The following is a 12,053-nucleotide window of genomic DNA, read 5'->3' on the forward strand; positions in this document are numbered from 1 at the left end:
TGAGTCTCAAACACTGATACAGATCACTGTTGGTTCTCTGTGTGTTGACTCTGTGTAGTTTTACTGTATCATGAAGCTCCTGTGAGGACGCTGAACATCTGCTGATGGAGCTGCTCTATTCTGAGAGGAACACAATCACTCAAATATGAGTTTGACTGTTTGACTCTTTATTCTCTGAAATGAGTCAGTTGTGTTGGACTGATGGAGAGATGAGGTTTGTTCACACTGAGACTCTCAGCAGTCGTACTGACCTTCTGAATGATTGAATCAACTGTTGATCTGTGATGAGACTCAGTCAATGATTCATTCTGATGTGTGTCCTTCAGTATCTGTGTCTCTCACAGCTCTTACTGAATCACTCTGGCTCCTAGTATCATGGATAATATTATTATTATTTTCAGCAATAAAAGAATCAACAAAGAGCCTCTTTTTCCATCAATGTTCAGGTATTTTAAAGAAACTGCCCATGTCTCTTTCACAAGAAGGAACTCTTTTCAGTCCTACATGGAAACATGTCGTGTTATAGTCATTATATGAAGCGTCTGTCTTCAGGTGATTTGTTTTCTGATGTTCAAAAATACCAGAAGGAAACATTAGTTGAGGGATGTCATCTTATTTATGGCTGTAATGTGTGCTGTGTTAATCAAGCCTTAATCTTATCATGGCATGTTTTGCTATAATAACAAATGTCAAATCATATCATAAAAAAACAAGAATCGATGTTATATTGTATTGTGATAAAACTGCTGTTTGTTACAAACTGTATCTCCTCAAGCTGCAGTGTCTCTCAGCTGTATCAGTGCAGTCACTGTGACTCTGACTGACGGAGGTTTTTGTACGACTCTTTATCACTGTGTGAACACATCACCACTGTGTAAACTCTGACAGTAATAATCCCCTGTATCTTCAGTCTGGACTCCACTGATGGTCAGAGTAAAATCACTGTTAGATCCACTGCCACTGAATCTAGAAGGAGTTCCAGTGTAACGGGTTGTTGCATCATATATGAGGAGTTTAGGAGCTTCTCCAGGTTTCTGTAAGTACCAGTGTAAATAATTATTATTGTAGACTGGACTGCTGGTTTTACAATTTATTCTGACTTCTTGTGAGCCACACATACTGTATATTGTTCCAGCAACAGTATCACCTTTACATTAATGAAGTCTCACACTGATGAAAGCACAAGTCTCTTGTTCATTTTTGGGCAAACTGGTAATAGTGGTGATGTAATGATTTGCAAGCGGTGCTTGTTAACCTGAAATCCCATCGCTTGTGTGTGCACAGCTATTCATAGCATTTCTAAAAGTAATAAATGGCGTATATAAATATAACACAGGCAATAAAGTGAGACACATGACTTCTGTCTTGTTTTTATTTTTTCTCACACACACATCTAACACAACAAAACCCTTCAGAAACGTGTCAGGATTTAAAGTCATTAGTCATCACCAGTAAAAGTCATATTTTTTTTTTCTGGAGAGTTTTATTAGTTTTGAAGACACTTTTGATGTACTTTAGGATGTTTCTCATGTTGACTATTGATGCCAAACTAAGAGTGGAGTGTGAGCGCTATAAAGAAAAGTTAATTTAGATTTAGAATAATAATGGGGTGACAACTTGTTGATATGAGTGCAATATTTCCAAAACATTGTTCAATAAATTGAATAAATGAAATGAATAAATATAATAAAAACATTACAAATGGGATCTCTCTCTTATTTGCCAGCTTCACTGTACTCTCGCAATATGTGTCTGTCTAGTTCACCTGTAAACACGCGCCGGCCTCAGTTAACCACAGACTTATAATAATAAAAAGAAATAATACAAATAAAAAAAATTGCTAGAAAACATATATATGCTGTTATTGCTCCTCACCTCACAAAATAAGACAAAAGTATGCCAAACTTTTAACGTTGCTGGGAAATTATTATTTAAAATGACTTGTCTAACAGGGTGAAAAGACGCATTACAGGGTGGAACACGGTGGTTTGTTAACGGTGGACAAGCAAAAAAATAAAATACAAAATTAAATTAAATAAATAAATAGCTATGTGGTTCCTTATCACAATCAATCATGGGGGCAAAACGATTATCTGTTCAGATGGCTAGACAAATAAATTACAAATTAGAGAGGAGAGACATAATAAATTATTTTTATTTATATCTGATTAAAAATAAAGATGTTATAAATCATTTGGATTAACTAGATTAACAAACAACTGCAAAAACCATCACAAGAAGAAACGGTAATGGACAGTGATGCCAATTTATTCTTTTTTTAATTTATTTTTTTATGATGATAATTATGATGGGAAAAAATGGACGCTGCGTTAATTGTATTAAATATTGTAATATTTACACGCTCGGCCTAGTGGGTGATCTCTCTTTTTTTTTTTTTTTTTTACCTCCAAGATCGAGTTCTGTACCAGTGACCTGGGATCTTAAGGGGTATTTGATATATACATTAAATACTGTTTATTCTATTAGAATTTCCACCCATTTTGAGCTGAGTTAGCCATAGCTCATTGAGTGATCAACATTTAGCTAGCTAACCTTCTACAGATAAACATAACTTTTATAACTATGTCAGAATTGTTTTTACATTTTTTTTTTTGATAGGACAAACATTCTCCATAATAAAGCCTAACAGGGTGGAACATTAAGGGTTGGACAAGCAGGATAACATTTCAGAAACTAAAAAAAAAAGTCATAAGTGAGAGTTGAAGCTTACCTAAGTTTGTACAGGTGAATTCCAGTGGAAAAAATGAATTAGTTCACTTATATAAAATTGTCTCAATGAAATTGCAGTTGGTTTTGGAAGGCAAAAAAGTATGTACTAACAGTGGAAAATGACTTCAGGGACACGGTAATTGAAGAAAAACAACAATAAACAACAATTTTATTTCTTGTGGAAGTTTTGCACTGAGGACATAATAAAGCTGAATGCATATATCAATGAAAAGGTGTGTTAAATTCTAAATAGTGTTTATAATTTCTATTATCCCTGTTTAAGTGATAAAGAAGACCTTTAAACATACAATTTAAGCCATATCTTATACATCTGTGACTCATTTTAGAGAAAATATGATTAAATAAATCACTGGGACATAAAAGTCACTGTATAGAAGGAATCAAGGGTGTAACTTTGGTTTGAGAAGTGGGGGGGACACAAAATGGGGAAAAATGTTTTCGATTTGAATTTCTTCCCATTACATACAGTTGGGACTATGGTGATACAAAATCCAGGAAATAAATAAGTTGTTTATAATGATAAATTCTGCCAAAAAGAATAATAGGCTACTATGTATAAGAAAAAGACGTCTTACCTTATTTATTGTTGAATAGCCAAGACTTGAGAGAATAATTGTATAAAGTCAAAAACTTTGTCTGTGAGGACCGAAATTAAATAAATAAACATTAAAAAATAAACATTAAACTTTAACTAAAAATGTTCCCTGTCTCACCTATGAAATAAGAAAATGTGCTAGCCTGTTTCTGACATGACATAATTAAAATTAATTACCTGACCCTTTACACAGCACATACCTGCAACTCTGAGCTACTTCTCCCTGTCTCACTCTCCCTGTCTTTAAGCAGCTTCTCCTCATCTGTTCTCTGATATGAAAGCATGGCATAAAAAAAATAAGCAAAAGTTAATCACAACTGAAACTATATTATAACTAGGGCTGTCAAAAATAGCGCGTTGACGGCGTTAATTAGTTGTTGGTTTTTTAATTACATCAAATTTTTTAACGCATTTCACGCATTCGCTGTGTGACAAATTATTCAGGCCGGGAAAGTCTCGTCAATCTCTGAATTCTCAAGATAGTAAAAAACAACAGCGAGCGCCGCGACGAAAACATCGAAGAAGCTTAAGGTTTTACCCCAGTTACTCTCAAATACATTCATGCAAAGCTCGTTAAACAGAGACGACTTTGGTAGTTGATACGCTGGAGCTTCTTCCTGTTATAGCGTCCTGTGTTTCACACTGCGCATGCGCAGAACGCCTACATGCAATGCAGCGAAAATTACACTTGAAGCCTTCAGAACGTGAAAATATCGATCCTAAAGTATTGTGGCAGAGAAAATGAACACCTCCCAAAAACAAGAGTGCCCAGAGTGCTGCTTATGTGATGGCGGCACATGTTTGTGTTTCTGAGTTAATTCTTTCGAGTTTCTCTATGCATAATATCATGGATATGTGGCTATATTTAACCACTGGTTTACCTAAAACTCTTACACTATCTGTAGTTAAATGGCATGGTTTGATATAGTGCTCAGGTAAATTTGATCTAAGTAAATGTTAAACTTTTGAAATTCAGAAAAAAATAACCACATATTGATGAATCAATACATGAAAATTATGTATCTGTGTCCTGTTATTTATCTTTTGGTATGCATTTCAGAAAAAAAAATGGTTAGGATTCAGGTGTAATTGCAAATAATGATTAATCCTGATTAATCCACTGAAAATTCTGATTAATTTGATTAAAATTTTAATCATTTGACAGCCCTAATTATAACAGTCAACAGAAAACAATCAGGGCCTGATTCTGTTTCTCTCCCACCACACAAGTGAGCAGGTAAATAATATGAAACCACACCCATGTGATGATGTGACCATGTTAAAAAAATATTCTAAACAAATAACAACACGCAATTTGGGTCCTACAAGAAGAAAATTTAACTTGATAATATTCAAACTGTATTCACTATTTATCATGTACTCTTCTTCCCTTTTATCACCAACAAATCAAAATCACCTGGCCTTTCATACAGCACATAACCTACCTGTAACGCTGCTACTGCTTTTCCCTATCTCACCCTCTCTGTTCTGAAGCAGCTCCACCTCATCTGTGCTCTGATATGAAAACAACTGAGTTATGATCATATTGAGTCCACATAGCCGGAAAATAGTCTCTGGATGTACATTTTAAAAACTGGGTGTGCCACATTCATTTTCAGATTAATGTGTAAAAAAAACCTGACTGCGTATCAATAACTTTACAGACTAGACTGGGCTGATGTGTAAAACTATACTCAGGCTCACCACATAACCATAACACTATATAAAATATAGTCTAACTCAGGCCAGCTCGACATTAGGCCTTTTCTTTGAACAAGTAAATCAATTTTTACAAATTAACTTCCATTTTAAATGAACAAATATTGTAAGTGAACATTAATAGCTCTAGATTAGAAAAATATTTATTATTAAGACTTGTTTTATTTCTGCATCTGAGTATAATGAGTTGAGCCAGAGTCTGCTTGTCATACATTGCTGACAGAAAACGCTGCTGTTTAAAGTGGACACAGAATGTTCTAGGCAACATTAAATGTTAAGGTTAGCTAGCTAACGGTCTGAAGTTACCTAGCAACAGTGTATGTTAATGTTAGCTCATCAATAGGTGTAGACCATAGACCAGGGGTGCCCCATGGTGTAAGATCACTTTCAAAAAGATGTATGCACAACTTTAAGCATTCATATATTCGTATTTTTAAACATTTGTGCGTAAATTAACTTAGTCACGCAAAATTACGTTTTCATACACGTGAGTCAATAAAATTACATTTGTGTTTTTATGTGAGCGTGACTCTAGAAGCTATGACTGTAAACATTCACGAGTACAACTCTGATTTCTACGACTACGAATTCTTCACTATGAACACAAATTCAAGTTTGTGGGTACGAGTAAAGAACAGTTGAAATGACGTCACTGCCGTCCCAGGGCAGGTAATCGAACCTCGATTCCATCTAACGCGCATGCGTCAAAGGTGAAAGATGGCTAACAACAGACCTGAGGCTGCTAGCCTAGGCTCAGCATCACAGGTAAAATAAATAACGTGTTTATTCAACATTTTTTATACGATTTTACTATTTTGATAGCACTTTATAATGATATACATTTCTGCAACTCATAGACGTTATTGCTTTTGCTTGCAACCTATTTACTCGCTGTTAACTAGTGCTAGACGACGTTAGCGTTGATGAAGTGCTCTGTGTGAAAGTAACGTTATAGTTAGTGATGTTAGAACTAAACTGCTCTGTTATCATATGTTTAGCAATGTCGACCAAATCAGTAATGACAACTGAGCCAGATATATGAGTTAACGTCAACCAGCAAGTCATTGTAATGTCAATGAGCATAATGTGCTAAAACAAACTTTTGACTCAGTGATTCAGTATCTGCTTTTTATTCACGACCAGAGGACCTGAACGATTGAGGGTAATAAAATAACGTTTAATTAACTTATTGATAAACAATGCAACATTTGTTCAAAACCAGTCATTCAAGGTCATCAGTACATTCATGCATTCTATTAGCCAGACAGTCAGTGGCTTGAGACCAGCCGCAGGAGGTATGGACAGCACGGGTTCGGACGAGCTTGCTTTTTGGTCTGAATGTGGACCAAGACCCGGGCGTTGACAAGCCCTACTATGATTAATGTGTTTTGCAGGTGTTCTGTGTAATACTAAAAAATACCTATGGCTATAACATTTGGCATTTAGTTATTGTCTTTCTTATTACTCAGGGCCAATTAACAGACATCTTAAGCACAGCTCAAAACCTGGTGTTGCTGTTGAGAAACAGTGCACTGGCAAATGTCATGCCAGTCAGTCAGGGCAGTACAGGAGAAGCTGCTGTTGGACAGGGAGCACAGTCAGTGCCGACAGTGAGGCCTCAGCGCAATGACTCTGGACAGTCTGTGAAACAAGAAATGGCTCGGTAGGATACATGGGTCGTTTGTCTGCATTCATTTTGTAATTGCACACCCAGTGTAGGTACTTTTAGACAAACTAGGCCCCGATTCTAATGTAAGCAAAATATACATAACATAATCAGTCATTGAGAATGTAGATATATTTTAAGTTAGGTTGTTCTGTGTTGATAGATGATAACATATGAGAATAATAGTTTGCCATCTTATATGTTTAGGTCTTTTCCTGGATTTATCCGAAAGGAGGCAAGAGGCAAAAAGCGTTTTGCACCATATACACCAACACAACCTGGAAAAGAGCTTTTTGGTGAACTTTTTTCTTCTTGAAAAGCAACGTGAAAAAACACCAAATGGAGAAGAGGAACTGCAGCTTGTACTGGCTGGCCTTGGAAAACGTTCATTAACCCTTAATGAAAACATCACACATTCAGAGGTATGTAATCTTTAATTAACTTCCTTGCCTAAAGTAATATCTAAAGATTAAAAACACCCATCTTACAATTCATATTAATGCTTGATGTAATAAATATTAGTATGACCAAATAAAAATCATTTTAATACAGTTTTAATCCTGCTTCTGTCATTTCAGTTTTCAGATTTGCTTTTGAGCACATATCCAAGACTGGCAAATATCTGTGGAGGCAGGTTGCTGCACAAGTCCACAGGTATGTAGGCATATACACTGTATTAATGTCCATGGTTTCAAATTGTGTTTCAATGTACTCCCTAGATGAGTAATTGCTGTATATCCAGATTGGCTATATTTAGTATCTACAACTGTTCAATTTTAGGTGGGGGTGGGCAGCGGAGATTGGCTGTTATTCCTCCAGATTTAAATGGATATACCGGCCAGCAGCTAAAAGCAGTGAGCGGGAATGGAAAATACACAATGTACATTGCTCCTTTACAAGAAGAACTGGATACAATTCCTTTACCACCAGAAGCAAAGGAATTTGAGAAGATGCCCAAAGCTCAGTGTAAAACCTGCAAGAAAATGGTTCCGCTTCAGATTCTTCCAGGACACATAAAGGAATGCAAAAAACAACTTGTAGATTTGTGCGATTCTGCTGAAGAAGTATGTTAAAGCTTGGTCTTTTAGGCATTATTTCAGGATTTATTGGATTGAAAAATTACACGTTTTTATTGTGTACTGCGCTGAAAAGTGTTGTTATTGTGTTTCATCCCCAGGAAAGCTGCAAGGAAGAAGATGAAGATGAAGGCTCAGCTGCCCTTTGCTACGAGAAAAGCAAGGTAAGATACTTTTTGCTGTTATTTTTAAGTTTAATTTACAAATGCCATTTATCAGCACTCACAAATATATGTAAAACAGCATTGTAACTTGTAATTGGTCTTTTCCAAGGTATTTTCTTTGCACCAATTGCATGTCATGGTGTTATACATGTCACTTTGCTGGTGCTATAAATTTAGGCTCTACAAGTGTTGTTTAAGTTTCTTTAGCTTCGATATGTTTTCTTATATTTCAGGAGTAGTGTGATGCTTTATTCACATGCATTGTAAATTCATTTGTTAGACAGCTGAGTGTCCTGTGTGCGGAAATGCATTTCATCCTGAAATCATTGAGTTCCATGCAGCCAGTATGCGGATTACGGTAATGTTGGTTTCAGTGCTACTTTTTTATGTTGAATGTTGATTTGACAATAAATTAGATGTAAGGAGATTTCCTGCCAAATTTTTACATTTTAAATGTAATTGTTTACTGTTAATTCAGGACAATCTGTTTACTTTGTGTGCAGAACTTCAGATGATGATGGCCATGAGTCAAGTGATCCAATCAGTACCTTTCAAAGGTAAAATTGTATATTAGGGAATTATGGTGGTGAATGATGTTATCTGAACAATAAACCTTTAAAGAGATACTGCAGTATCAATTAGCTATTTCCTGTTGAAAAGTGATGTTATGTGTGGTCATAGAGAAATCTAGTAATCCAGAAACATGGTATGTTTGTGATATTTTACCCGTTTGGACTTGCATTGAAGCCTCACCTCACTCCTGAGAACGTCACCAGTATAGGAGGATGTGCGAGTATTGTACCAGGCCTAACGGCCACCCTGAGAGACAGTAGCAACCACCTATGAAATCATAAAACCACTCATAGATTTAGTTGTGATTCAAATGTTCAAATGTCTGTTTTTATTTATTTTTTTCAGTTCTGAGGATATCTTGAATTGGATCGGTTCTCAAGTTGATGAGACAAACACATTTTCCATCTGTGTGTCGCGAACTGATCTCTACAACAGAGGCATGCAACAGTGGCAACGGCAGAAGAAGACCTCACCCAAATGTAGACTTAAGGTCACATTCTTTGCCGAGGCAGGCATTGATACTGGTGCCCTTACCAAAGAATTCCTCACAGGTACAGGTGTATGTCCATATTTGTTAAATCAGACACATATATGTCAACAGGGGGCCTCTGGTGGTGCAATGGGCTCAAATGCTGATTGGATGAAAAAATGAACATTTGAAGAGACCTTTTGTATTTCATGTATTTGTTGTTTTCCAGAAATGCTGGTAGAAATAGAAAAAAGACTCTTTGTTGAAGGTCCAGATAAGAAAGGGAAGAATCCCGTTTACTGCCTTAACAGTTTGGACTGTAATTACTTCAGGTGTGTAATTAAGTTCTTTTTGCATGTTGTCTTTAAGCGTATTAATTGCAGTACTACTTTAGTTTATATGCAATTGTTTAATTATTCCATTTATTAGGACTGCAGGAGAAGTCATGGCAGCTAGTCTGGCACAAGGCGGACCTTGCCCTAACTTCCTGCGTGAATGGTGCTTCAGTTATCTCTTCTCTGGTGACTCTGACAGCATTCAAGTGTCTGCCAGTGATGTCACAGATTTGGAACTGTTACAGCTAATTGTAAAGGTAAGTCCAATTTTATCACGGTCAATAATAGTATTAACTTCATTATGACATGGATTGCACAAATCTAATGAGTTGTTTGTTTGACCGTAGAGCACAATTATGCAATGAGAACAACTTTCACTTAACGCCAATCGACTTTCAGATAAACACCGCCAATGATGACAACATCAGCGACCTGATTGGTGACGTTGTGACCTGCGGATACACTGGAATCGTGTTTGTGGATAAAAGGGACAGCATAATAAGGTATATTAACATTTTTGGTTTTCATTATGGCAAGGGAGTATTGTACAACAATTTGTGACTTGATTTGGATTTTTTTCTTGCAAAGCTATGTTGTGAAACCACTTTTAAATGTCACCAAATTATAATTTAACAATTATATATTTTTTCCTACAGTAAACAGTTTTACCACAAAAGTAGAATCTCCTGATGAAACACTTTTATATTGTCTATTAGAGCTGTTATACTTCACTCCACCATGAGACTCATCCCGATGCTCGACCAGCTCAGAAAAGGCCTGCAGCTCTATGAACTACCAAAGATCATGAATACCCATCAAGACCTTTGCCAACCACTGTTTGTTACAGGGGAAGATGATAAGGTACATTCTTGTCTCAGACACTCTTACTCTTGACTCTGTGTAGTTTTACTGTATCATGAAGCTCCTGTGAGGACGCTGAACATCTGCTGATGGAGCTGCTCTATTCTGAGAGGAACACAATCACTCAAATATGAGTTTGACTGTTTGACTCTTTATTCTCTGAAATGAGTCAGTTGTGTTGGACTGATGGAGAGATGAGGTTTGTTCACACTGAGACTCTCAGCAGTCGTACTGACCTTCTGAATGATTGAATCAACTGTTGATCTGTGATGAGACTCAGTCAATGATTCATTCTGATGTGTGTCCTTCAGTATCTGTGTCTCTCACAGCTGTTACTGAATCACTCTGGCTCCTAGTATCATGGATAAGATTATTATTATTTTCAGCAATAAAAGAATCAACAAAGAGCCTCTTTTTCCATCAATGTACAGGTACTTTATAGAAACTGCCAATGTCTCTTTCACAAGAAGGAACTCTTTTCAGTCCTACATGGAAACATGTCGTGTTATAGTCATTATATGAAGTGTCTGTCTTCAGGTGATTTGTTTTCTGATGTTCAAAAATACCAGAAGGAAACATTAGTTGAGGGATGTCATCTTATTTATGGCTGTAATGTGTGCTGTGTTAATCAAGTCATAATCTTATCGTGACATGTTTTGCTATAATAACAAATGTCAAATCATATAATAAAAAACAAGAATCTATGTTATATTGTATTGTGATGAAACTGCTGTTTGTTACAAACTGTATCTCCTCAAGCTGCAGTGTCTCTCAGCTGTATCAGTGCAGTCACTGTGACTCTGACTGACGGAGGTTTTTGTATGACTCTTTATCACTGTGTGAACACATCACCACTGTGTAAACTCTGACAGTAATAATCCCCTGTATCTTCAGTCTGGACTCCACTGATGGTCAGAGTGAAATCTTTTCCATAGTTTGATCCACTGCCACTGAATCTAGAAGGAGTTCCTGACTGGAGGCTGTTTATGTAATAAATGAGGAGTTTAGGAGCTTCTCCAGGTTTTTGCTGATACCAGGCTAAGTAGCTGCTGTATATTCCTGGATCTGTACTACACTCTATTGTAGCTGTTTGACCGAGCTGGACAGTTTTAACTTTAGGCTGAGTCACAGTGATTCCTCTGGAGGCTGAATAAAATATAATAAAATAGTTTGCAAATCTTCTTAATAACAGAATATTAAATTGATGTAAAAAATAATAACATTACCATTATCAAAAATAGACATCCTACCTTGAATAAAAACCCCAATGGTCCAGATGAGGATGATGATGTTGTTCATTGTTGTTGTTGTGTCTTGTGTGATGATGAAGATTGTGTTCTGTTCTGCTCTCAGTCATGAAGTGTTAAACTCACAGCTCTATAAACACTCTCAGAGCACTGAAGCATGTGCTGACCATGCAAAGAAGTGGGCAGGATTCACAACAGACTGAGCTGCCAACAAACACATATACAATACAAATATATAAAATTAGGATTCAGTATTGTTTGAATTTGATTGAATCTGATTCTGATTCTGCTTATAGATTCTGATTCTTATTGATTCCTATAGTTTCGGTTCAAATAAGATAATATATATATATATATATATATATATATATATATATATATATATATATATATATATATATATATTCCAATAATAAAGTCAAACATTTAGATGCCAAACATATGTATTCTTTCATTTTTCTGTTGCAGATGAATAACATGAGGAAAAAGCAGCAGACTACAGAAAATATAAGGCTACAAGAGGAACTTTTGTCTATGGTTTTATTATGGTAAATTATGAACAACAAATCAATTAGGAATAGCATAAAAAATACAACT

At 36.0% G+C, this 12,053-nt stretch overlaps 1 protein-coding gene and 1 gene segment (V, D, J or C); one reads left to right on the top strand and one right to left on the bottom strand.

Moving 5' to 3' along the window:
* Positions 1 to 916: 916 nt before the first annotated feature.
* Positions 917 to 10,271, top strand: LOC113067310 (G2/M phase-specific E3 ubiquitin-protein ligase-like). Of its 4 annotated transcripts, none has more exons than XM_026239706.1 (9): positions 7,654 to 7,795; positions 7,909 to 7,971; positions 8,252 to 8,329; positions 8,475 to 8,528; positions 8,890 to 9,095; positions 9,243 to 9,345; positions 9,443 to 9,605; positions 9,748 to 9,851; positions 10,065 to 10,271. In XM_026239706.1, exons 2-9 carry the CDS (start codon positions 7,928 to 7,930, stop codon positions 10,240 to 10,242), a joined length of 930 nt encoding a protein of 309 aa, XP_026095491.1. In that variant the 5' UTR covers positions 7,654 to 7,795; positions 7,909 to 7,927; the 3' UTR covers positions 10,243 to 10,271. The 4 variants fall into 4 exon arrangements, with proteins under 4 accessions (XP_026095493.1, XP_026095491.1, XP_026095492.1 ...); XM_026239707.1 differs by having other exon boundaries at positions 10,005 to 10,146; XM_026239708.1 differs by lacking the exons at positions 9,243 to 9,345; positions 9,443 to 9,605; positions 9,748 to 9,851; positions 10,065 to 10,271 and adding exons at positions 917 to 1,036; positions 6,939 to 7,153; positions 7,310 to 7,385 and having other exon boundaries at positions 7,512 to 7,795; positions 8,890 to 9,028.
* Positions 10,272 to 11,041: 770 nt separating this feature from the next.
* LOC113067318 (immunoglobulin kappa variable 1-9-like) lies at positions 11,042 to 11,655 on the bottom strand. The segment is given in 2 exon segments: positions 11,042 to 11,355; positions 11,460 to 11,655. Coding segments are annotated over 2 exon segments (363 nt in total).
* Positions 11,656 to 12,053: the final 398 nt, after the last annotated feature.

This window comes from Carassius auratus, chromosome 50, assembly GCF_003368295.1.
Source record: "Carassius auratus strain Wakin chromosome 50, ASM336829v1, whole genome shotgun sequence".
In the NCBI taxonomy this organism is placed as follows: Eukaryota; Metazoa; Chordata; class Actinopteri; order Cypriniformes; family Cyprinidae; genus Carassius; species Carassius auratus.